Source organism: Cajanus cajan, chromosome 2, assembly GCF_000230855.2.
Source record: "Cajanus cajan strain Asha chromosome 2, NIPB_CcT2T_4, whole genome shotgun sequence".
Classification (NCBI taxonomy): domain Eukaryota; kingdom Viridiplantae; phylum Streptophyta; class Magnoliopsida; order Fabales; family Fabaceae; genus Cajanus; species Cajanus cajan.
In genome coordinates this window covers 12184341-12210061 of record NC_138518.1, presented here as the reverse complement: position 1 = coordinate 12210061, position 25721 = coordinate 12184341, and the positions used below count along the sequence as shown (strand labels likewise).

Below are 25721 nucleotides of genomic sequence, written 5' to 3'. Positions count from 1 at the left end.
ACCATGAGAGCTTAAACTCAAAGCTGACAATATCTCATCATTATGGAATTGTGTGTAAAATAATCTTATAAAAATAACTCTCATAAAATATCTCATCAAACAAATATTATAAAATAACTTCATCACAACTATTATAGTTTGTTTGGATACAAACATTCAAAAGACCTTTTTCATTAAAAAAAATTAAATATGTTTACAGTTGCTCAAACTGTGAGGGCTTAGGCTCAAAGCGGACAATGTCTCATTATTATGAAATTGTGTGTAAAATAACCCTCATAAAATATTCTCTCAAACAAATACCATAAAATAATTTCATCACAACTATTATAGTTTGTTTGGATACAAATATTCAAAAGACCTTTTCAATTGAAAATACAAAAAATAGAATTAAATATGTTTATAGTCCCTCAAAATTAGGATAAATTTATTTTTAATATATTAAATTTAAAACTATTATTTTTAGTTCTTGTAATGTTCAAGAATCTTTTTTTAGTTTCTCATGTTATCGATAATATATTTAAAAATAACATATTCAGACAATTATGCATGATTAGTTCAATTTAATGTGATGTTTTTTAACTAATAAGGATATTATCAGGTAGATTTTATGCAATAGTGTTTAATAGATTTATAAACAAAATTTGAATATAAGGATTAAAACAATATTTTCTTAAATTATAAGGATGAAAAAATAAATTTACCTTAAATTTAAGAAACTAGAAATATATTTATGCCAAAATTTTATTACCAGTTGATATATATTCTATATTATTGATGAATTTATAATTTTAAACATTGATGTATTGAACGTTTATAACTTAAATTTTTTATAACTATATTATTAAAAGAAAAAGTTTGGGTCCATTTACGGAGTTCTTGACCCGTCGTTGTTGGTGTTATTAGGCACATAATAATTTTGAATCACTTTTAATGTGATATGAAGTTAATATTTTATTTTTTTTATTTATATAATTTTACTTACTTTATTTTTTAAATTTTTATATTTTAAAATAAATATTTTTAGTTTTATACTTATTTTTTTTAATCTCTTTAACTCTTTACCATTATTTTGTGTGTAACATCGTCTCTTTTTGTGTTGATGCAATACAAGCCTTCAATTTTGTGTTTGTGACGTGGAAATGTAGTTAAAATACTCTTGACCTTCTTTAGTTTCACTTACTTTATCTTTTAGTTTCTATACTTACCTTTTGGATCTCTTTAAAACCATACCATTAATTAGTCTGTAACACTATTTCTTTGTGAGTGACGTTAGCTATTAAATCCAAGTGATGTTGATTTGTTTGGTTTGGTGGATGGTGATGTGTGTCACTTCATAATAGGGATAAAAATAAAGTCTTTGATCAACATAAGGCATCTTTCTATTGTCGCCAACATGCTCATGAAGCAAGTGGGAAAAAACCTTATTCTAGTTTTCATTTTATTGCAGAGGAGCATAGTCGATTTTTATGCAAGAAAGGATGCGTTGTTGTTGCAGTCTCATGGTGCATGAGGATAAGGTTATATATTTTTCAATAATGAGTTGTTTTTAGTGGAGTAAGGTGGTGTTGCTATTGTTGGTGGAGCTTAGTGGTGTCGTTGGCTTTGGTGGAGTGGGGTGGTGGTGTAAGGTGTTTTGTGCATAGGAGTTTGGTGGACTTCTATGGCATACCATGTTGTCGTTTGGTGAACTTCTGAGGCGAAGTACATTGGTAATGGTAGGTGATTTTAATCCATTTTTTTCATCTCGTTGTTCCCTTTGAATTCACAATAGGAAAAAAGCTTTTTTTTACCAAGTTTATTTCGTGTGAAACTCAAGATGTATCTGCACATTTTCACTATTGATGTATTTCAAGAACTCAACCCTCTTGGATGGATATCTCTCAATTATCACCATAGTATGGTGGAAGCAACTCTCTATTTCTCTCAAAGAGATATACAACAACTTTCTCACTCTACTTTTTTCTCCTCAATGAGAATTCTAGAATGGATTGTGTTGGGATACAATCAAAGTTCCACATCTTGAAAACAAAAAGATGAACATAGGTTTATATACACACATATATGTCTCCATTTGGTTAGAGGTCTTTTGAGTGATATCAAAAAGCAAAATCGTGAGGATTTAGACACAAGTGATATCAAAGTCATTGGTTTGACCAAGTGACTAGCTCAATGAGTATGATGGTTGACACATGGATCTGAGTATATGATAATTGACAAGTGGATCTAGGTATAGGATCTCTTGTGTCAAAAGTCATTCTAACAATAGGTCCATGTATGGAAGAGAGTCTCTCCAGTAACATGGAGGGTTAATAGTCACGTGTCGCTATAGTGAGTTAACAATAGAACGACAATGTAAGTATTTAAAATGTGACTAAGCTATTTGGGCCACATTGGATATATTCATGGATTGATAGTTTTTGTTGTAAATGGAGTTAAACCATGGTCCTTTGTTTGAGTGAGGGATTGTTAGGATACAATTAAAGTCCCACATCTTGGAAATATAAGGATGAACATGGATTTATATACACATATATTTTCGCTGCAAAGGGAGTTAAGCCATGATCTTTTGTTTGAAAGGAGGATTATTGGAATACAATCAAAATTCCACATCTTGAAAACAAAAGGATGAACATGAGTTTATAAATATACATATATATGTCTCCATTGGTTAGAGGCTTTTTAGATGATATCTAAAACCCTAAGAACTTAGGTCTAAAGTGGACAATATCTTACCAATATGAAAATATATATGTGGAAGATTGAAAGGAATAATCTTCGCCAAACATCTCCCTGTTTATAAGGGATGGAATGGACATTCATTCATGACTCTTTATGGATAACTATTTATTCATTCATGGTTCTTCATGAAAAAATGACTCTTTATGAAAGAATGATTCTTCGTGAAGGGATGACTCTTCATGAAAAAATGATTCTTTATAAATAAATGACTCTTTATGAGGTCATCATCAATTAAGGGAGGAATCTCAACATTAAGGTAGTGTTTGGACTAGCTAATCTTTCTTGCTAGTCAATCCAAGAAAATGGATGACCTTTATATACGATGTTTGAATTGTGTTGTTTTATTGTTAAAGGATTGTCGATATATTTTCAATTAAGAAACTCTTTTGTTTATTTTATTTTTTTTTCTTAAATATGATTTTTGTCCCTTTAAAATGAGCATGTTTTGATTTAGTCCTTGTAATATATATATATATATATATATATTTTTTTTTTTTTCATCCTTCCAAAATTCAAATTATTGTTATTCATCGCGTCAATTTTCTGGTATAAACTTAAATTTAAGTTTGTGTCAGAAAAATTGATGTTATATTTAAAGAAATAGCGTCGACTTTTTCGACACTATACATACTTTAAGAGAGATAAAGATAATTTTGTTCAAACTTATATACGCATAATGTGTCGTAGTGCAGTTGGATATTAAGTTACTTTAACACATTGAGGGTTCAGAATTGAGTCTCGACAATGTTAAGTTTAGGTGGATAAATGGTATGCTAAAAAAATGTGAACGAATAAATGATAAGTTAAAAAAATAAGAATAGAAAAAAAATAAACTAAACTTAGTATCGACTAAATCGACAATAAAAAAATAAAATAAATAAAATTATTATGTTAGTGTCGACTTAATATCAACTAAACCAACAATAATAAGTTAAAATAAATAAAATTATTATGTTAGTGCCGACTAAAAAATTAAAATAAATAAAATTATTAAGTTAGTATTAGCTACATCAACAATAAATTAACTATAAAAAATTATTTTTGATGGCTTGATCGACACAAAAACTTTGTGTCAACTTGATCAGAGACGGCTAAAAAAGTGACGAATGATCAATAATAAATTTAATTTCATGTCGATTTTTATTATTTAGTGTCGACTTTAAACTGACTATAAATTCAAACATTCATATAGTAATTTTACAGAAACCAAAAATAATATTTAACAATTTAGAAAAATGAAAAATAAAGAAAAAATTATAAGGATTAAAATTAAATTTACTTATTTTACTGTGATTAAAACATTTAATACTTTTATTTTAAACATGCTTTTTGAAAATTTATTCAAACAATCCAAATATATACTTGATCTTCGAGAAATATTTACAAGTATTGCACACGTAGTACATTAAGGAATTAAAAGAAAAAAGACTTTGTGAGAAAGTATTATCAATGTATCTCACTTAAATCTCAAATACACCTTTATTGTAATTTTTAATATAAAAAAAAACTTTATCTATAGTAATTTATTAATTAGTGAGCTAAAGACACTTGTTAGTGCCTTAATCTGATTGTTTTTGTGTTAGGTAACCCACTTGCATCCATGGCAGATAATATAATAATTCACGAATCATTTGAAAGTCTTTGAACGCAGGACGTTTGTATCAAAATTAAACGAACCCAACCAACTTGATTTAAAGCTAGATTGAGAAACTTGGTCAACCCACGTCTTATAAATTAATCAGTTTTTTTTCCTTCTCATTTTTCCAATTTGACTCTCTACGTACAGTTTCCAGTTTTATGCACAAGCTCATTGCTCAACACAAAACTAACTTGCATTTCCAACAAAAATACCATAACATGAAGCAGATTCTAATTTCATTGAATGCACAGCTTCCACCAGATCACATAATTCTCTAATTTTTACAAAAAGTCAATGAATTATGGCTAATTAGAACACAGCAGCTTTTAGTCTCCTCCCCAACTCCTTTCTGTATGTTCATAAAGAAATTACCATTGTTTAGCATAACATCAAATAATGCAAATATTTCCTATGACACATGTTAAGAGGTTAATAACAAAAACTTTAGCTTATACCTCATAAGTTGCCTATCAAAGCCTGAAGCAGCTAAGAGCCCTCTATTCTCTTCAGCCCTTCTGAGGAGGTAAGGCATCACCATTTCAACTGGCCCAAATGGCATGTACTTGCTAACCTGAAACCCTGCATTGCTCAAACCAAAGGAAAGTGCCTCTGACATTCCATATATATATATATATATATATATATATATATATATTACACTATTGATAATTTATAGATCAATTGAGCTATATTATAAATCATAAGAAAATGAATAGCCACCTGATTCAATATTGTGGGTTGCAAGAATATCTGACTTAGAATCTAATATAGATTCTCGCTTAATACTGTCGAAATCTATTTGAGCATTCACAAATAAACAAATCAATGAGACTGATATTTATTATTCTCAACTTTCTCTACATTCTGCATTACATTCATTTAGAACATATCTTTCCTTGTAAAGGAATAAATGAGAATAAAAAGGGAAATTAACCTATGTGCGATAATCAGAAGTAATGGAAGCCAACTCTTACCCTAAGAAGATAAAGTTGTGTCGTGCAACCATGAAATCCAAGTGGAATGGAAAGATGACTAGGAATGGATGGATCCACACTCCTAATGAGTTGTACGCTAGTAAAGAGAACCTGAGGAGGGCAAATCCCTCAAACACTAAGGCAAAGTGAATAGAGCTTTCTTGAAAGATGATTTCAACAAGAGAGAAGCATTGCTTATCAAGAAGCTGCTAGAATGAAAACCCGCAAAGGGAATTCTAGTAAAAAAAAAAAGTAATGTTTGTTCGAGCTGAAAATCAAAAGACAGCTTGAATGTTCTTCTTGAAAAGCAAGACTCTATGGAAAGCTCTATCATCGCTTTTACCCATTCCTACTTAGGAAAGGCTCAGGATAAGGGTTGACAACACCTTCATGAGAGAAGAAGCCAAAGGACCTCCTTCTACACAAGATCTTCTAAAGTGCCACATCCAAGCAAGTGGAGGACTAGTTCTACAGTCATATGATCTAGGCCTCTCTAAGGGGCAACCTCCTTCTACTTCTCTGTGTATGAATCACGAACTCGGGGCATGCCCGGGCCCTCGAGCTACATTAAATGGGCACGTGTAGATTGAAAATTATTTTTTAATGCCATACATTTTTCTACTTCATTTCTCTTCTCCCTTTTATCTACTTTATGCCTCGTCAACAAACCTTAAATGAACAAGTACATTTGAAATAAGGATGTCATTAGAAACAATGGCTTAATACGCAATAAGGAACACATAAAGATCAATCAAATTTGGCATGACTTGTGGATAAAAGTCCAAGCGAAATCAGTGCAAGGGGCACCCCCCCTTTATTGAAGAAATGAAAGATTATCACAAATGTTGCAAAGACAAAAGCCCCGCAAGAAACTCATTGAAAGGGAAACACAAAGATTAGGGCAAGGTCCGCTAGGAGACCCATAAACAAAAAAGGTAACCTAGGCAAAATTTAGGACAAAGCAGCATCCCGAGTTGAAAATCGAAAGACGGCTCGGGAAGATCATTTAATCAATATGCAATCCCAAGTCATCGCTTAACTTTGAAGGAAATAATAAGCACGCAGAAAATGATTCTCTCACTTTGAATGTGCTTGTTCATCAGCCTAAACCACTAGCCTACCTCGGCCAACCATTCTTCTAAAAAATCATTTTTTCAAAATCCTTTCTAACAAAACTTCTGCAAAATATATATATATATATATATATATATATATATATATATATATGTATATATCCTCTTCCTCTCTTTCCTCTTGACCTATATGGCATTAAGATAAAATTGAGAGATACACGGAGTATGCACAGTGAACACTCACAAGGAAAAGATGGAGGTGTCCTAGAACAGAGTCTAGGTACACCTGATCTAAGGGCTAACATATCATATCCGGTATAAGTGAGAGGGTTGAACTAAACAAACCTCAGGTTCAAGAAGCAGCATTGAACCTCAGGTTCAGGAAGCAACACTTGGAATGAATTCGACACGGCTAAAGGCTAACAATCCATGTCATTGATTAATGCGCATAGATTAATTTCTTAAAAGTAAAATCAATCTGCGTTTAAGCATTAGAGGAGGCATCATTGCATAGCATGCATAGGGCACAAGTGTGCACAAAACGGTATAAGTTCAAAAAAATTAGAAAAAATTCAATCCATTCCTTCTTTGCATTTTCTTTTGTATTCTTGCATTCTTTGTGTGTGTCTATCCATCCCTTGTCGGAGGAATCATGACGCCGAAGCACTCATAAAAAAGATCAACAACTAGATAGTGTCGTAAAGCCAAGATCATGCCAAAAAGCATAGCCCCAACAAGGGCATTCCATACAAGTGGTTTCATATAGCCACTAAGAAACAAAAGACATGTCAACAGCAAGACAGGATAGAACCGGACGAGGAAGAATAATCAAGTCCACAAGCATGAAGAGGCCATCACGCCCTACTCCTCAATTGAATGAAGGATGATTCAAGAGAATGCCAAGACTAGGAATGGTTTCCTTACTAAAGCTAGGAGTGGCTTCCAAAATAATACTCATCAATAAAGATTCAGTAAATAACATCATCGTGGGATGAGATCCCTCCACCAATGATGACAATAAAGAGCAAAAGCAACAACATGAAAAAAGGCAAGCTTCGTAAATGTTGAAAAAGCCGAAGCAATTTATAAAAATGGTAGAAAAAGGAAAGCTTCAAACATGAAAGAGCCGAAGCTAAAAAAATGAAATTTAGAAAAAACCCTACCACAAACAGCGCCTAGAGAGGCATCAAAATACCCAAGTGGCAAGGGCAATACTGGAATCCCTGCCAGCCATCCACTTCTCTGCCCCCAACACAGGGGGCACAATAAACATCTCCTGCCCATCCACCTAGGGGCAGTATTTCATTCTGCAACCATCCATCAACAATCAAACAATCAGTCATCATCAAAAGGACTCAACATTTACTCCTTTGCGCACCATCACAAGGGCACCACTTACCAACAATTCTCGTCAAAGGGAAATCACATCATCAGCACCAGCAGACGGCCTAAAGAGGTTATGAAAATACTATGCCTGGAGAGGCTATGAAAATACTAGGGCCTGGAGAGGCTATGAAAATACTACAGCCTGGAGAGGCTACGAAAATACTACGCCCTGGAGAGGTTATGAAAATACTACGGCCTAGAGAGGCTACAAAAATACTACAGCCTGGAGAGGCTATGAAAACACTACAACAATAAAGATGATTACCTACCTTTAGAAGAGGTCGACTGAAGCCTTAAAATATCAGTCCAGCCTGGAGAGGCTTCAAAAATACTCCCTCTTAAACAAGCTATAAATAAAGGGACCCACTATCACAAGAAAAACAATGGAGCATCTACTAGAAGACTGAAGATCAGGTGTACAGTTTGTCAACCTTGTTACCCAATAGAGTACGCAATCAATGCTCAATTGCTCTAAAGGGTGAGGATACGAGCAAATACACCTGTCCAAGGGAAGCAACGTAGAAGCATCAACACAGAGACGAGAAGAAGACCCGGATGAAATGTTTACGTCTTTACTTGCCTTTGGAAAAGCAACACAGCTATTCCAAAGGACAAGTAAAGAGGGGCAGCTGTAGACACCCAATTTTGTCTGGGGGCATACAAACAACAAGATAGGACATCATAGGACCCAAAAGCCCAAATCAACTATTTTTAGTGGCCCGGAACGGGCCGTTCCAAAATCAGAACGGGCCGTTCTCAAGTCCGGAACGGGCCATTCTCAAGTCCGGAACGAGCCGTTCTTGAATTGGAACGGGCTGTTCTGAGACTCCTAAAAAGGCCTAAAAATTATAGGTTGGAACGGGCCGTTCCAGACCACAACGGGCCGTTCCAAACCAATCAAAGGGCCTAAAATTTGTACTCTAGAACGGGCCGTTCTCATTTCAGAACGGGCCGTTCTGGTTCCCGGAACGGGCCATTCTAGGGTATAAAAATAATACATAATGTTCAGATCCAGAACGGGTCGTCCCGAATCCAAAACGGGCCGTTCCGGCCCACATTGATGCCTATAAATTGAAATCTTGGCCATAGTTCTAGGGACCTCCAAAATTTCGTCCAAAACTCCTTAGAGCTCGAAATTTCTCTCTCTCTCTCTCTCTTATTGTATTTCTTGAGTTTTGTGAGGCTTATTGTAGTGTGAAAGGTTGCCACAAAGCACCTAAATCTCCATATTTGAAGATTCAATAGAGCTCGTTCAAGAGGTATTTCAGTCAATCTTCTTCTCTCTCTTTGATAAATATTGTTTATTATAAAAGCAATCATGTAGACATTTTAGGATCAATTGTATAATTTAAATTTCAAGAATGTAAATAGTTATTAATAAAAGGGGATCTAATATTTAATTTATATTTCTTACCACATTAACTTCATCATAGGATACCGATTTAGGGCGTTGTAGGGGTGCTTAATACCTTATCTACACGTAATCGACCCCTGAACCCAATTCTAGTTATCAAGACCATTATTGGACCTTTAAAAATCTTTTCTTTTTCTAATGTTTTGAGTAAAACATTGGTGGCGACTCCACAGAACCTATTTTCAAAATCATCAATTAAGGATTAGTCTGGTGTCCGGGCATTCCTTAATTGATGAGATCTTTAAAAGGATGTCCAAACCATAGGTCGCAAGATCGGAAATTTTCGGATTGCAACACTTATGAAAAGATAACTTTAGATAATCATATTTAAAAAAAAGGAATATGATTAGTTTCATGTAGACGACATTATTTTTACCTTCTTTATATATATCCCAAAAAATGTGAAATTCTTCCATTATTGAATGTAAAGTTAAACTTGAAAAAAGAAAACGATCGATGCAAAATTATTGTATAATCCGATAGCGAGAACGATAAATAACTAAGCTTTTATTGACATATAATTATTTTTTAATTTATAGAAATAAATTATAAAACTAAAATATGTCATATAAAGATTCAAATCCATCCATTCCGAAATTATTAAGTGATTTCAGACACAATTCTAAGTAGTCGTTACATAACATATAATTAAATGTTTTAAATTTTTCTCCTAGATTACAAAATTTAAATAATGTCTAGAGTGGCTAGTTAAAATCATTAGACATAAGATAATCCTCAACTACCTAATGATTTATTTATCTATGGTGTGAGTTTAGAAAAACACGTGATTCAGGTGGGACTTTCTCTCTTGTGCATGCATGTGAGAGACAAGGAAGAAAAAAAATGGAGCTGTTTTGAATCAAATTAAGTTGAAGGCAAAAGGTGTGTGTTAGTTTATGAATTATCAAATAGTATAAACTTATTTGATTGATAGAAAGAATGGGGAGACCAATTTATAATAATAGGCTTAGTTGAGCAGAAACTAGCTTAGAGGAATAGTTAGAATAGATTTGAGTAGTGGAAATGACTTACTAATTGCTTGAATGTAAATATTGAGTACATGGCCTATTTATAGACATCAACACTACCATTCATGTTTTATGTAGAAGATTCTAGAGATATTTATTCTAGAGTTTTCTATCTATATGTAATTATCTACATTATTCTAGAATTTGTATCTAGTAGTTACTAACATATACTTATGTATTTTTCTAGAATAATCTAGCTTATTCTAGAAGTTTGTATCAAATTTTAACACTCTTCCTTGATACAAATTTCTCTAACTCGTATCATAGTGCGAAACTGTTCAAATCTACCTCTCAGTAGTGCCTTTGTGAATATGTCAACAACTTGCTCTTCGGTCTTACGTCCATCTTGATTTCTTTAGTTGTTTCTGCTTCTCTAATAAAGTGATATTTAATTGCAATGTGTTTTGTCCTGCTATGATGTACTGAATTTTTGGTCATTGCTATTGCTGATTTATTATCGCAGTAGATTGTAGTAGGCCAATCTTGTTGTTCTCCCATTTCTGCAAGTATTTTTCGTAGCCAAATTACTTGACTTGTAGCTTCAACTGCTGCAACATATTCTGCCTCTGCAGTTGATTGTGCAATTGTTGCTTGCTTTTTTGATGCCCAAGAAAATATTCTTGATCCAGAGAAGGCATAACCAGAGGTTCTCTTCATGTCATCTACCGATCATGCCCAATCACTGTCGGTGTATCCGAGCAAACTTGAGTTGGTCATTGTTTTGTACCAAATACCAAACTCCTTCGTGCCTTGTAGATATCTTAAAATTCTTTTAGCTGCTCCAAAGTGAATTTGGCTTGGCCTTTGCATAAACCTTGATAAAAGACTTACAGCATACATTATATCTGGTCGTGTGGCTGTTAAATATAGTAAGCTTTCAATCAAACTTATGTAGCGAGATGCATCAACATCTGGTGCTCCATCATCTTTTTGTAGCTTCTCCTTTGTCACAAGCGAAGTAGTGACAGTCTTGCAACCACTCATCTTGAACTTCTTCAAGAGAGCTTCAGTGTATTTCTTTTGACAAATGAATATGCCTTTCTTCTTTTGACTTACCTCAATACCAAGGAAGTAGTTCATCAAGCCAAGGTCCGTCATTTCAAATGTCTTCATATCATGTCTTCTTTGAATTCTGTCATCATCTTCATATTGTTCCCTGTGTAGATAAGTTCATCTACATACAAGGAGACAATGAGAGTGTCATACTGACCTTGGGTCTTGATTTATAGTGTTGGCTCACTCTTACTCCTCCTGAATCCATGATCGGTGAAGTATTGATTTATTCTGTTGTACCATGCCCGAGGAGCTTGCTTCAAACCATATAAAGCTTTTCTAAGCCTTAGTACTTTGTCTTCATTGCCCGTATTTATGAAACCTTGTGGTTGCTCTACATAGATCTCTTCCTGTAGTACTCCATTGAGAAAAGCAGACTTGACATCTAGCTAGTTGGTAGATATTCCAGCCCTTTTGTGCCGCAAGAGCTATTAAAGCTCTAATTATATCTAGGCGTGCTACTAGGGCAAATGTCTCATTGTAGTCGACTCTAGGTTGTTGTGAATAACCCTTAGCTACCAACCTTGCCTTGTGCTTTTGTATGGTGCCGTCCGGATTGAGCTTTGTCTTATAAACCCATTTTACCCCGATGATATCTTTGTCTTTTGGATAGTCTACTAGATCCCATGTATTATTTTTCTCAATCATTTTTATCTCTTCTTCCATAGCCTTGACCCATACTTGTTGCTTTGATGCTTCTTCAAAGCTTTCAGGTTCAAGTATGGCCAAGTTGTAGGTTTCATATATATCCACCAAGGATCTAACTCGTCTTGGAGTAGACTCTAGTGATGGAGTTTGTTGTTGTGGAGGAGAATGGGGCTCACCTAGGACTTCTGTAGTTTCTTCTTCTGGTTGATGAATTGAGATAGGAATGTTTTTCTCTACTTTCTCATCATTCCAATTCCAAGCCGCATTTTCATCAACTTCAACATCTCGGCTAATAATTAGCTTCTTGGTTTGCAATTTGTAGACTCGGTATCCTTTTGTCTGTGTGCTATATCCAAGGAAGATACCTCGTATTGTCTTGTCTTCTAGCTTGTGCCTTTTCTCTTCTGGAATGTGTATGTAGCAAATAGATCCAAATACCCTTAGGTGCTTTGTTGATGGTTTTATTCTGCTCCAAGCTTCAATCGGAGTCTTATCTTGGACTACCTTAGTTGGGCATCTATTAAGTATGTAGACAACAATATAAACTACTTCATGCCAAAACGTGTTTGATAATCCTTTCTCCTTGAGCATTGATCTGTCCATCTCCATTACTATGCGGTTTTTTCTTTCAGATACTCCATTTTGTTGTGGAGAATATGCAACTGTAAGTTGTCGCTCAATGCCTTCATCTTCTCAGAATTTATCAAACTCATGGGAAGTGTATTCTTTGCCACGAGCACTTCTAAGTACTTTTATTTATTTGCCACTTTGCTTTTCGACAAGGGTCTTAAACTTCTTGAAAATACCAAAGACTTCTAATTTTGCTTTTATGAAGTAGACCCAAGTCATTCTAGAAAAATCATCTATGAAGAGAATGAAATACCTGTTGTTATGGAGTGACGACGTCCACATTAGTCCACATATATCTATATGGATCATCTCCAACAAGTCCTTTGCTCTCCATGCTTTGCCTGTTGAAAATGGCAGTCGGTGTTGCTTGCCAAGGAGACATCCTTCACAAGCTTCACTAATCTCCTCTAGGCATGAGAGATCTCTCATCATATATTTTTTATATAATAACTTTAAGGCATGCGTATTAAACTGGCCAAATCTTTGATGCTAAAGCCATGAGAGTCGTCTACTTCTGCTTTCATGGCAATGTTAGGGCCTTGTCTCAGGCTTATAGGGAAACTTCTATTCCTCTTCTCCATTTACTCAGCCGATCTCTAGCTTTTTATTGTCATATATTTTACCTGTGCCTTCTTTGAAATGGAGAGTATAACCTTTCTCCATTATTTGGCCAATGCTCAAGAGATTTTCTTTGAGATTGGGAACTAGTAGAACATCAGTAATAAGTCTCGTACCTTTCTTCGTCTCCACCATAACTGTGCCTTTGCCTTTTGATTCAATGACAGTGTTGTTCCCTATTCAGACTTTCACTTTGACAGATTCGTCAATATCCTTGAAGATGCTTGCATCTTTGGCCATATGATTGTTGCAACCGCTATCCAAGTACCAACCTCCACTTGTTTCACTATTGGAATCTTGGCTAGCATAGAAAAGATCTTGCTCACCTTCTTTCTCTTCAGCAAAGTTTGTTTGATGCTTATTTTTGTTGTGACAATACTTCTCCACATGTCCAACTTTATTGCAGTGGCGACATTGTGGCTTTCCACGATATCGGCATAGAGGATATTCATTCTGATAATTTCTAGAGAAATTTCTAGAATTCTCTTTATTTCTAGAAATTTCTCCATTATTCCTTTTATCTTTATTTTGAGACCGTAATTTGAGATTTGATTGAAAGGCATTTTCAGTTGAGTCTTCATCATGCCTATTCAACCTTTGCTCATAAGTGACCCCATCAACTCTGTTACTAATAAGGTAGATAGATCATTTGTTTGTTCAATCGTTGTCACAATTGGAGCATACTTATGGGGAACACTAATTAGAATTTTCTCCACAATTTTTTTTATCAAGAATATTTTCCCCGTACGCTCTCATTTGGTTAACTATTTCTTTTATCTTAGAATAGTAGTCATTTACGGTCTCAGATTCCTTGATATTTAACAATTCAAAGTTATGCTTTAGAGTTTGTAATTTTATGGCACGTACCTTTTCACTTCCTTCGAACTCCTCCTGTAGCGTAGTCCATGCTTCTTTGATTGTTGTTGCACCCATGATTCTCAGAAAAATTGTGTCGGTCACAGCTTGTTGCAAAATAAATAGCCCCTTTGAATTCTTTTGTATGTTCCCTTTCAAATCCTTTTTTTGAGCCGTAGTAAGGGATGAGGTGTCTTCTGAAGTTGAAAATCCTTCTTCTATCGTGTCCCATAAACCTTGGAAGGTTAAATATGTCTTCAATTTTGTACTCCAAAAATCATAATTTTCACCATTAAAAATGGGAATAGGGATAGATGAGGGTTGAATGGTGTTGGCCATGGATTAGAATTTTGTTTTGAAAATGGGTAGAATATTGGAAAATTTTTTGGAAGTAGTGGGGTAATATTTCTACGCCTAGTAGATGACTGAACGTAGCTCTGATACCACTGTTAGTTTATGAATTATCAAATAGTAAAAACTTATTTGATTGGTAGAAAGAATGGGGAGACAAATTTATAATGATACGCTTAGTTGAGAGGAAACTAGCTTAGAAGAATAGTTGGAATAGATTTGAGTAGTGAAAATGACTTAGTAGTTGCTTGAATGCAAATGTTGAGTACATGATCTATTTATAGACCTCAACACTACCATTCATGTTTTATGTAGAAGATTCTAGAGATATTTATTCTAGAGTTTTCTATCTATATGTAATTATTTACATTATTCTAGAATTTGTATCTAGTAGTTATTAGCATATACTTACGTATTTTTCTAGAATAATCTAGCTTATTCTAGAAGTTTGTATCACATTTTAACGAGGTGAAAAGGCACTTACAAAAGAAGGTGGAAGCGATTTGCTAACATCTACAGTGTGAAGGAACGCTTCAAGGTTTCTGTCACACCCTTCATTATCGTGCGCGTCTTCCACACCGTAAGCGAGCATGCCACGCAACCTTCCGCCGTTCAGCGCCCTTATGCTCCTCCTTGCTGCGGCGGCATCCTCGTCGGCGCAGAAGTTCGCGTACAACGTGTCGCGCGTGGTGGCCATCACCATATCCTTCAACACCCCTCTTTCGAACACCCTTGACTTCATTACCCACATTCCTAAGTCCACCATCGGCCCCACCCGGTGGCAGCACTACGGAGGATCGGAGCAGCTGCCTGGTCGACACCGACCTGAACAGCCGCTCCGAGTCCTCGATGTTCAGCTCCGCAATCGAGGAAGGAGCGTCGTCATTGCTGACGATGGCTTCTCGATAACTAGCGACGGAGCGATGGAGGGCAGGATGGTGGAGTGGGAGGAGTCGAGTGCCCTTGTGTTGTAACGGAGGTTCTTGAGGATTCTTGGAGGGATCACGTGAGTTGCCATCAAAATCACGAGGTTTGATGATGATGTCGAGGTTTTTTTTTTTTTTTTTTTTTTTATGTTGAAGAGGTTAATGAATGTATGTGTGTTTCTTTGTGTTGTGTTTTTCTCCGAGGTGTGGAAACGATGGAAGATGTGGTGTTGTGTTTATAGATGCCAAGCTGAGAAAATGGTAGGGGTTATGTAAGGAAAATACAACACTGCAAGGTTTAAGTTGGGTAAGTGCATGGTATGTGATATATAAGATTAGATTGGTCAACTTGGGTTTTCTTTTTTTATTTTTGGTATACTAATAATTTCTTATTTTTCTTTTAATAGTTGGAACGAGATGGAAGATTTATTCCACGTAGTTGCTTTCTTTATTCCGCGGATAACATAATATGTATTATAAACTTTTGAAAAAAAAAATACTGATAAGAGAAAAATAAAAAATAAAAAAAAATATTTTTTCTACAAGTTAAAGACTAATTTATCCGTAAGTAGTTAATTTTTAATTTTTAAAAGAATACATAAAAAATTTACAAATTAATCTATAAATAAATTAATTTTTGTTAATTCATATGTAAACTAATTTTAACTTATAAAAAAATTATATATTTATTTTTATAAATATTTATAGAGACACTTATCTAAATTAAAACGTGTTTATCATGAAACTCTAAAGCGGGATCCTTAGCTGGATTTGCATTGCTTATGATGAGCGCATCATAGTTGGAAGACTTGTGATTCTGCGACAATATTGAACACATCAATCTGCCACATTTGCTGTATTGCATATTTTGGTCTTATACATTTACTATTTGTAATCATTCTCGTATTAATATTAAAAAAAATACACATTGCAATTTGTAAACATCCAAGAATTGCTTTTCGTCAATTCTCCCATTTTTATTTTCTTTACATATACCTTTTCTAACCAATTAATGACCCAATAGTTTATTTTTTGCCAAAGAAAGTTTATATAAAATTATAATCAGTAGACCAAACTACATCCTAGGTGCTTCTATATTCCATTGTTGAAAGGTCAAGTTTGAAAATTATTCGTTGAATAATCAATGATGCAAATTTATTGTCAATTTGCAACAGAACTTTGAAAACTATTTTTCCCCACTAAATGAATAAGATTGGTTCAAAATGATTGGTTAAATTCAGCTAAGGAGCTTTAGAATTAGATATGATTTATAAATCGTTATCGTTTTTCTTTATACTTAAGTTAATTTTCTGAGTTATTTTTTTTTATATATATAATTAGAATTATAATATGATACGATGAGAGAACTTTCACATCGGTCTCATGATCTCATCAATTGCACTTTCATAATATATAGTTTCATTTCATACGTTTCATTGCCTCGTTTGTTTGGTTGATGGATGGGGAGCACATCTTATCGCTTTTAGTGGAAATTGATGTGAACTTTATGATGGATATGATTGTTCCTCCACTTGGTATGTATGCACCTATAAGAGAACTTTATTTAAACAAAGAAATATTCTTTGAGAATTTCTACGGTGCCCATATTATTTGAGAGAGTACCGGTACAGTTATAATTATAATTTTATTTTATATTTTATATTTTTAATAATTTATTTAAATAATATTTATGATATTTTATTTTTAAAATTTTTAAAATTATTTAGTCATTTTATTTTTTTTATATATTCTAATTTTATTTGTAATAATATTATTATATATTTAAATAGTTTAATTTTAATAATTTTTAAGTATATTTTTTGTCTTTTCACTTAAAATTTTTAAATTTCTATATTTTAATTTTAATAATTTTTTAAGTATATGTTTGTCTTTTGTCTTAAATTTTTGAATTTCTATATTATAATTTTAATAATTTTTTATTTCTACTATTTATTAATTCTTTTCTTTTTAATGTTTTATAACATTATTGAAATCTTATAATTTTAATTTTTATAATTTTATCTTACTTTTCATTTTATAAATATAATTTGAATTATTTGTTTTATAATTAAATTAGTTTTTTTTAAAATTTTTATAAATTTACATAAAAGAATGTATTGAAACCCTTCAATCTTTAAGGGTACCGTAGCAACTCTCATATTTTTTTCATATAGTTATTTTTATAAAAATTTGTACAACGAGTAAAGATAAAAAGGTAATAAAATAATTAATAAGATATTCATGACAAAATATTCAGCTAACAAACAAAAAATCTCAGCTAACAAATGTTGCAAATGAATATAAATCAACTTAATTGGTAACATGTGGTATGTTGTAGCGTCTGCAACTTATTGTTCCTACAGAAAATTACTTTCACAGTTCCATCATTTGTTTGTTCAAAGACGAAATAAAAAGTACATTGATGTGTTTGTTGCGTTCATGCATCATAGGATATTCTTGGCAAACTTAGTTGCTAACATAGCCTCATGTACTTTTCCATCATGTGTACATATTATAGGTACCTAACATAACAAAATTCACAGCTGATATACTACATTGAGAAGGAAAACGCGTACGGTTATAACAGTTGGAATGGCAGTTGCAATTACGGATGAAAAATATACTCATATCCTCGGGGTAATATCCGAACCCGTCCCAACTTTGACAGGAAATATCCAGTTTGACCAGGTACGGATAAAATCCGATATATTAAATCGGGTACGGGTATGTACTTATCTATCCTGTACCCGTACCCGTACCCGTCCCGTTCTCATTTTTAATTTAATACTCACTTTTAATTTAATTATATTAAAAAAATTTAATATTTTTTTATGTGTGATTATTTATTATAATATGAGATAAAGAAATAATCTAATTATAATTATAATATAATAAAAAAATAATTTAAAAATATCATTTTTTTTACAAAAAATAAAAAATAAAAAAATTGACGGGTACGGGTACAGGTATACCCGATACCCGACGGGGATGGGAATGAGGATGAAAATCTATAGCCGACGGGTATGAGGACGAGGACGGGGATGGGTTTAACTCGCGGGGACGGGAACGGATATCATAAAACCCGTACCCGACCCACCCCGTTGCCATCCCTAATTGCAATAACTTCAAGGAGTTAAAGGCAGTTGCAATTACTTTAGGACCTAATTAAATACTTACTCAATATTATTGCAATTGTGAAGTTTGTTGAGAAAAATTTAAGAAAAGATTATAAAAGATTGTAAGTCATTTTTTTTTGGCTAAAATAAGCTCTTCCAAAACACCTCAAGCCATTCACTACAGAAAAAATGTGTAATTTGTGGTGGTTATTTTAGATGTTTCTGGTGGTTAAAAATCGCCACAAATCATATTTCTAGTGTCATCAACAACTGTCAGATCTACGATCGCTAAAAATGGTTTGTAATGGATATTCTGTAAACGCTTGTTTTGGTGTAAGAAAATTCAATTATTTTGTGACAGTTTTAAACCCCCACAAAATACATTTTAATTTTACTAATTGAATGCTTCTGGAGGTTATAAACCCCCACAAAATTATATTTTTATTTAACTTGTTTTATATTTTTTGACAGTTTAAAATCCCCAATAACCTATAAGCATAAATAATTATGTAGACTTTAATCAAATTGTGTGAATACATCGAGCAACTTTGACTTAAAATATATTCAATTACCTCATCATTGACACACAATAACTATTAAGAAATATAAATCAACACTAAATACATATGTAAGTATAAACAATGTGGAAAACTTTCACTACTAGAAAAGTGTCATTTTCCTGTAAATTTTTCTGCAAAAAAATATTTGCAGAAACTTTTTACGAATTTTCTTGCAAAAAAATATTCGTAGAAATTTTTTCCGCACTTAGTTGCGAAAAATAATTTACAGACATTTCTTACAAATTTTCTTACAATTTTAATGATCATAGAAATTTTTTTCCATGGTAAAAATTTGCAGAAAATATTGTAAGAATTTTATTTTGTTTCGTGCAAATTTTCTTTCAAAAATAAATTCTCAAGTAATGTTTACTAAATGGTAGAAAAATTTTGCAGGTAACTTTTCTTGCACATTTTCCTACAAATTTTAATCTGCAAGAAAAATAAAAAAAATATTTAAATTTATAAGTTTAATATTTTGAAAAAACTTCAAGTCCCACATCAATTAAAAATAAAACAATTAAAGAGTCTATAAGTTGGGACAACACTTACCTTACAAGTTGATTTGTATAGTTCAATGTTAGACTTATAATCTAGAATCTTAGAATTTAAAAGATTATGTATTACATGTTGAAGACATGGAAACAAATGTTTCGGATGAATTCATTATAAGCGTTTAAAATTTGAAAAATTGTTGATAAAATTTATAGTAATTTCTTTAATTTTTTCGTAAAAAATATTCTTTCAGAATTACTTACGAAAAAATTTGCATGAAAATGTCGCAAAAAAATTTGTAAAAACAATGTTCCCTGCGAATTTTTATGAAAATTCATAAAAAAATATCGCATGTAATAAGAGAAATTTTAGTAGTATTAAATCAAATTGTGTCGGTATCACTACACCAAGCATCAATGACTTAACACATATTTTTCAACCAAAATACTATAGGGCAAGTAAAACATTAACAGTTTTAAGATAATCATTTCATTTTAATAAATCTATATGCACCCCTGCCCAAAGCTTAGATAGCAAAAGCATAAACCCTAAACAATCACTACTTACCTGGTGCGATGGAGGATGACGACGAAGCTCCAAAGCCGACACGCACGACGACAACGAGAGCAGAAGAGGGTGGGACAAGAGTTGGTGCGAGAATGAGAGTGCGCATGTGAAAGTGAAATGAGATGAGCCATTTTAACAATTTTTTAACTTAATAACATAGATAATCGATTTTGAAAAGTCCTATTCAATCGAATGGTGAGCGTCGATCTTGATGAAGACATTAACTTTTTTAAGTCAGAGTAGGATTTTAGTCTTTTGCGGTCGTCGAGTTTGAGGCAGGGGAACCGTTTTTGGTTTTTGAAAGAACCAGAGTTCTAAAGTTGTGTCTAGGTTTTTGACTTTTGAATACATTAATAAGAGCGTTCTATATATTTTTTTTTCTATTACTAACATAGATGATTAAAATAAAATACTTAAAATATTGAGACGATTTTAAGCCAGCCACTTAAAAATCAATTAAAAGTGGTAGAATAAAATCATGTTGTGGTGGTTAAAATAACTGTTGGAAATATACTATTTTTTTTGGCGATTTCTCTAAACCCCAGAAAATAACCGCTACTAATCACTTACTTTTTTTTAGTGATTATTGTTGAACTCCCTGGACTTGTAATCAATTTTTCATTTAGAAAAAGACTAGAGATATATTCATTTTGTAAAAATCTCTCCTCAATTTTCATTCACAGCCTAGCATATATACTTTTTACACTAAAAAATTTAGTTAATTAGTCGCAATTTTTTTCGACGGTTTTAATAAATTGCTACAAAATGTTACAATTCTAGGTATTATTTTAACCGCCATAAAATAATTAAATTTTTTATGATTTTAAACCGCCACAATGTTTAACTCTTGTCACATACAATTAATTAAAATATACTTTTATTCTTGTTCTTACCATAATGTTCTTCGAGTTAGATTGATCATCTTCTTTATCTTGGTCTCATAAGAGATTACGAGAGATTAGTCTTTGAAGTTGGTCTTCGAGATTAGTCACCTTTCTCCAAGCATCTCGGATGTACCTGCAAAAAGGACTCCAACGATCAAATTAATTATTTTTGATTGTCCAATGAAATATATATATTTTTATTTGTTATTATCCATTTTTCTTCTTTGTGTAACCGTTATTATTACCGTTAAATTAACTACTTGATATTATAATTTAAGTTTGAGCAGGCTGAGTTGGCAAATCGAATTGGTTCAATTGATGGAAATTAGTACAATTTTCATTAAAAGAATTAAAATAAAAGAGTTAAAGAATTTAAATTCAAAATAAAAAAATCCTACCAAGGTACGCTCTGCTTCACTTCAACGCATGCTCTGCTTCGCTTCTGCCGTCAAACCTCCGCTTCTTCTTCCGTTAAATCTTCTGCTTCACTCTCAAACTTCTTTTTCCGTCAAACCTTCAGCTTCATTTTACGCTCAACACAGTCGTTCGTGAGCCAATTTGTGATGAAAGCATTTCGCTAAGTGTTCAATTTGGGGTTAGTGATTCGCAAGAGCTTTTTAATCTTTCTCTTCTCTACGCTGTTCTTCGATTGATTGCTTCCATTTAAGGTGAGTTTTCGATTCATATCCATTTTGATTCCCTTTTTTTGCTTTGTATAATATTTCATTATAATTTTTTTGTTCATAGGTTTTAGGTGGAACAAATTTTTCAGAGGTTACAAAAAAATTTACACACTATTTTTAATTCCATTTGTTAGTTTGAAAAAATTCACATAGCTGAGCCTAAGCTGTTGGAGTTGAGTATCCTAACAGAGTGGCCCAAAGTTCAGTATATAGGTTGACTTGTACCTTCTTTGTTTTCTAAAAATGTTTACCAGTTCATTGTATAATTCCATAATGAACTTGAGGCTGCAAAATCTGAGATTAAGAAGTGGCATTTTTCATTTCAAAATGAACCTTTTATATGCCGGGACCACTCCAGGTTAGTTCATGCTTATTATTTTGCAAGTAACAGATATGTTTTTTATCCATGATATGGTTTTGTTAATAGTTGTTTTGTGTTTTAAATATATAGCTAAGCAATTATTTCTTCTTTATACTTTCTAGCACCAAAATTGGTGATTAATTATCTTCAAGCTCTGAAATCATCTGAAGAGTCTTTAAGAGAGCAGGTTCAGAATCTAGTTTTTAATTTTTATGCTTCAAATGATCCAATATACGTTGATCATATTTCACTGAGCCATTTCACTTTTCTACTGGTTATCAGCTTGAAAAAGCAAAGAAAAGGAAGCTGCATTCATTGTAACATTTGCAAAACGAGAACAAGAGATAGCAGAGTTGAAGGTTGGTAACAATATTCTGAACATAAGGTTCTTATTCTTTATAGCATGTGTATGTGTTAATTTGTTTATTTATTTTGTGTGTACGTATATCACCAGAGTAGATTCCTTTTTTTCCTTAAAAAAAATATATTTTGCTTGAGATCTCCAATGTTTTGTTTGCCGAAATTGCTGCAAAGCTTTATATATCCTTGAATCATGAAGGGTTTTGTATCACTTATTGACCTGCAGTTGGAACTTAGAAAGTATTTTTGCACTACTCGAAATTGAATTTCTCTTTTTGAGATTTGAGCTTTGGTTTCATTCTGTTTAGTAGTAAAATGTCTGGTTATCATGGTTGTCAAAATTTCAATGCTATTGTGAGATTGGAATGGTGGAGTGATCTTGATTCCAGCATACTCATTTATGCTTGGATCATGTTCAGATATTTTGTTTAGTCGTATAATTGTCATGATCTTACAATCCTACTGAACCCACCGTAGCCATAAAATTCAGATGAATGAGCTGCCAAACATTTTAAAGGATCATACCAAACCCTGAAGATGACAACTGAAGACTGATGGAGATGAGAAATCCAAATTCTTGTGGCTGCTTGCCTGTTGTGACCTTGGCTGCTAATGAAAGTAGTGTTTGGTCCAATTTTTTTTATATTATACCCGCTTCTATGTCTCATGTAGTAATATTGGGTTTTAATAATTTTTTTAAAAGTTTCGGATACTTCAGTGATACATATTGATAAAGTATCCAAAAGTATTGGTATTAGATATGTATATGGTACTCATATGTGAAGCAATTTAAATTATCAGTGCTTCATAGCTTAAACCTCTTAATGTACAATAAAACTTGTAAGCAGATTTCTATCTCATACTTCAGCCATATGCTATAATTATGATTATATGTTTTACCTCTTAGCTTCTCACTTGTTGTGAAGTCAGGGTGTTTTGTTATGGATTTTATAATGCGTACTGGTTGAATTATAGTTTTATTGCTCTTATCATATGGGTTCTGGGCTTTATATATTCTTCTGGTGCTTATCATGTGTATGAGGATGTGCAAGGGATCAAAGACACCTTGTCAATTGTGAAAGGTGTGTTGTTGGATGCTGAGGAGAAGAGGGAGCAGAAGCATGGGTTGCGTGAATGGCTCAGGCAGATTCAAAACGTATGTTTAGATGCTGAAGATATATTGGATGGATTTCAGTGCCAAAACTTGAGAAAGCAAGTTGTCAAAGCTTCAGGCAACACCAGAATGAGGTAGGCCACTTCTTTTCTTCCTCTAATTCTCTGCTGCCAGCCTTCTGAAGTGGGTCCTGTTGCTGATTCTGTTGAATCATGCTCTAAACCTTCTTCAGATGGCAGTGGAGCTGCTAGTCCTCTTGAGTGTGAAAGAGAAAATGGAAGAATGGAGTCTGCACAAGTTCCTGTTAATGAGAGATTGGATTCTGTTGTTGAAGAAAGCAGTAATACATCTGCTGTGCAGAGCTCTGATTTAAATGGGAAAGGTATTCAGGGAAAAGCTCTTCCTGGACAGCCTATTTGTTCGCCAGAGACATCTGCCACTGCTTCAGAAAATTCATCCTTTCGGTCAAAGGTACAAATTTATATTCATAAGAGCTGATTTTTTTTTTTTTTTTTTTGCACATATGTATCTATAGTTTTGATTGTGTGAATTTGCAACTTCAGACCAAGTGGCCAGAACAGTCTGAGGAGCTCTTAGGTTTGATTGTAAGCTCACTAAGAGCTTTGGATGGGCTCACTCCAAAAAATTGCTCTTGTATTGGACAAGGCTCCTAAGAATTTGCAAGCAGACCTTGTTGCTCTAGTGCCTAAATTGGTTGAGCAGTCAGAACACCCACTAGCTGCCTATGTTCTTCTTGAGCGACTTCAAAAGCCAGATGCAGAACCTGCTTTACGAATACTTGTGAGAGAGATTTTTTCCAAAATGTCTTATTTGAATTTTTTTATGACATTCATTTAACACTCTGGGAACACAATTATAATTTGGATACACTTGCTGCATTTCCACCACTACCAACATTTGTGGGGGGTTTTTGAACCACCAAAACTGCCAAAATAACAGGCAAAAACCACACATTCTTTTGTAGTATTATATAGCGGGTAGTAACTAAACTAGCAAATGAACATATGATGGTAGTGAAAGAGAAAACTCATTTACACAAGAAACAAAACTGCACAACTTCTTGTATTATTATTTACTGTATCAGACTGACAGCAAGAAAAAAATGAAAAGAAAGCACTGAAGAGTACTTGTAAGAAATGAATGAACATGAATACTTGATGGAGTTTTCTAAAATGAATGAATTGTAAACTATAAATCTTCCCGTTTAAGAACAGAAAAATTATAGCGCTTGTGGATATCATCCCAATAAAAGCCAACAAAATCGTGCAACTTTAAGTCCCTTCTCAAGATAAAATCTTTGGTCCAGTTGCCCGTGAAAACAATAGAATTTGTCCTTTTGACTAAACGGAGAGTGTGCTTGGTGTTTGTGTCCACATCCAAAACCTCAAATTCATATCCCTTTTCTTCAGTCTCATCTTCAGATGCCGTACCAGATAGCACCACTTTGTCCATCAAATCACACAGTTGCAAGGGTACCTTTATTTTCCAGGGGTCATGTAACTGCTTCTTTACCACATTCTGCTGCTCTTCACACTCTAGTTCCCTACACCAAATTAAGAACCTTAATTTTCTTTCAGCAAAGAAAGGGAGTGATATGACAAGAATAAATTGAAGAGAAATATATTAATACCTGAGGCATTGTTCTAATCTTTCGAGTTTTGTGTCGTGGTCTGCAGTGGCAACATCTGGGAACCTTTGGAGCATATATTTGGCTAATTCCTGCCTTCGTTTCTCCTCCTCCTCCTCTTCTTCTTCTTTTTCTTTCCAAATATTTTCTTCAGTAGCCTTCTCTTTACCTTTTCTTGCAGCATCCATTCTTTGGATTCTTTTCTCTCTCTCTCTCTCTGTAGCTTAGCGTTGCTCTAATAGTTATGTCATGCCTTGGCTTGCATGGTTTCTATATATATACCCAAATCCAATCGTACCAACTATAACTGCCTCAGTAACTGCTATAACTGTTTTCCTTCTTCATATACGGTGATAAATGTCATGCTAATGCATGGACATACACTAATTTAGTTATATGATATGCACATAGTATAAGGGTTTTTCAGTTTCCTACTGTATAGTATTTTCTTCCTACATAACAAGAGTAGCGACATTTGGACACTTAATAAACCCACAAAAACTTTATTAATAAGCATGTTTTATCTAAATCTATCTTCTTATTATATCATACTACCAATTGTCAACTGTTGTTGACTTAAGTGAATCTGAACTCACGATTAA

General features: G+C 33.3%; 2 protein-coding genes and 1 long non-coding RNA gene across 3 annotated transcripts; 1 reads left to right on the top strand and 2 right to left on the bottom strand.

Moving 5' to 3' along the window:
• Positions 1-13382: 13382 nt before the first annotated feature.
• Positions 13383-15174, bottom strand: LOC145954716 (uncharacterized). The gene is made up of 4 exons (XM_083069406.1): positions 14893-15174; positions 14070-14312; positions 13951-14012; positions 13383-13824 (listed from the first exon to the last, which is right to left on the bottom strand). The coding sequence occupies exons 1-4, from the start codon at positions 15172-15174 to the stop codon at positions 13383-13385; spliced, it is 1029 nt and encodes a 342-aa protein (XP_082925532.1).
• A 6111-nt stretch (positions 15175-21285) lies between these two features.
• On the top strand, positions 21286-24145 carry LOC109789046 (uncharacterized). Its single transcript, XR_014431858.1, has 4 exons — positions 21286-22184; positions 22280-22360; positions 23400-23942; positions 24035-24145. It is a non-coding gene; the product is annotated as an uncharacterized LOC109789046 (long non-coding RNA).
• Positions 24146-24546: 401 nt separating this feature from the next.
• LOC145954156 (putative B3 domain-containing protein At1g78640) lies at positions 24547-25461 on the bottom strand. Its single transcript, XM_083067907.1, has 2 exons — positions 25123-25461; positions 24547-25035 (listed from the first exon to the last, which is right to left on the bottom strand). Exons 1-2 carry the CDS (start codon positions 25305-25307, stop codon positions 24681-24683), a joined length of 540 nt encoding a protein of 179 aa, XP_082924033.1. The 5' UTR covers positions 25308-25461; the 3' UTR covers positions 24547-24680.
• Positions 25462-25721: the final 260 nt, after the last annotated feature.

What these genes read in the sequence shown, in the direction of transcription:
- LOC145954716 (XM_083069406.1), bottom strand. Translation starts at nt 15,174, where the DNA reads ATGGTGGACTTAGGAATGTGGGTAATGAAGTCAAGGGTGTTCGAAAGA. An exon ending in AGTTCGAAGGAAGTGAAAAG is followed by an intron (nt 14,013 to 14,069) that starts GTACGTGCCATA and finishes TTAAATATCAAG; the next exon opens with GAATCTGAGACCGTAAATGA. An exon ending in ATAGTTAACCAAATGAGAGC is followed by an intron (nt 13,825 to 13,950) that starts GTACGGGGAAAA and finishes TATTAGTAACAG; the next exon opens with AGTTGATGGGGTCACTTATG.
- LOC145954156 (XM_083067907.1), bottom strand. Translation starts at nt 25,307, where the DNA reads ATGGATGCTGCAAGAAAAGGTAAAGAGAAGGCTACTGAAGAAAATATT. An exon ending in AGATTAGAACAATGCCTCAG is followed by an intron (nt 25,036 to 25,122) that starts GTATTAATATAT and finishes AATTTGGTGTAG; the next exon opens with GGAACTAGAGTGTGAAGAGC.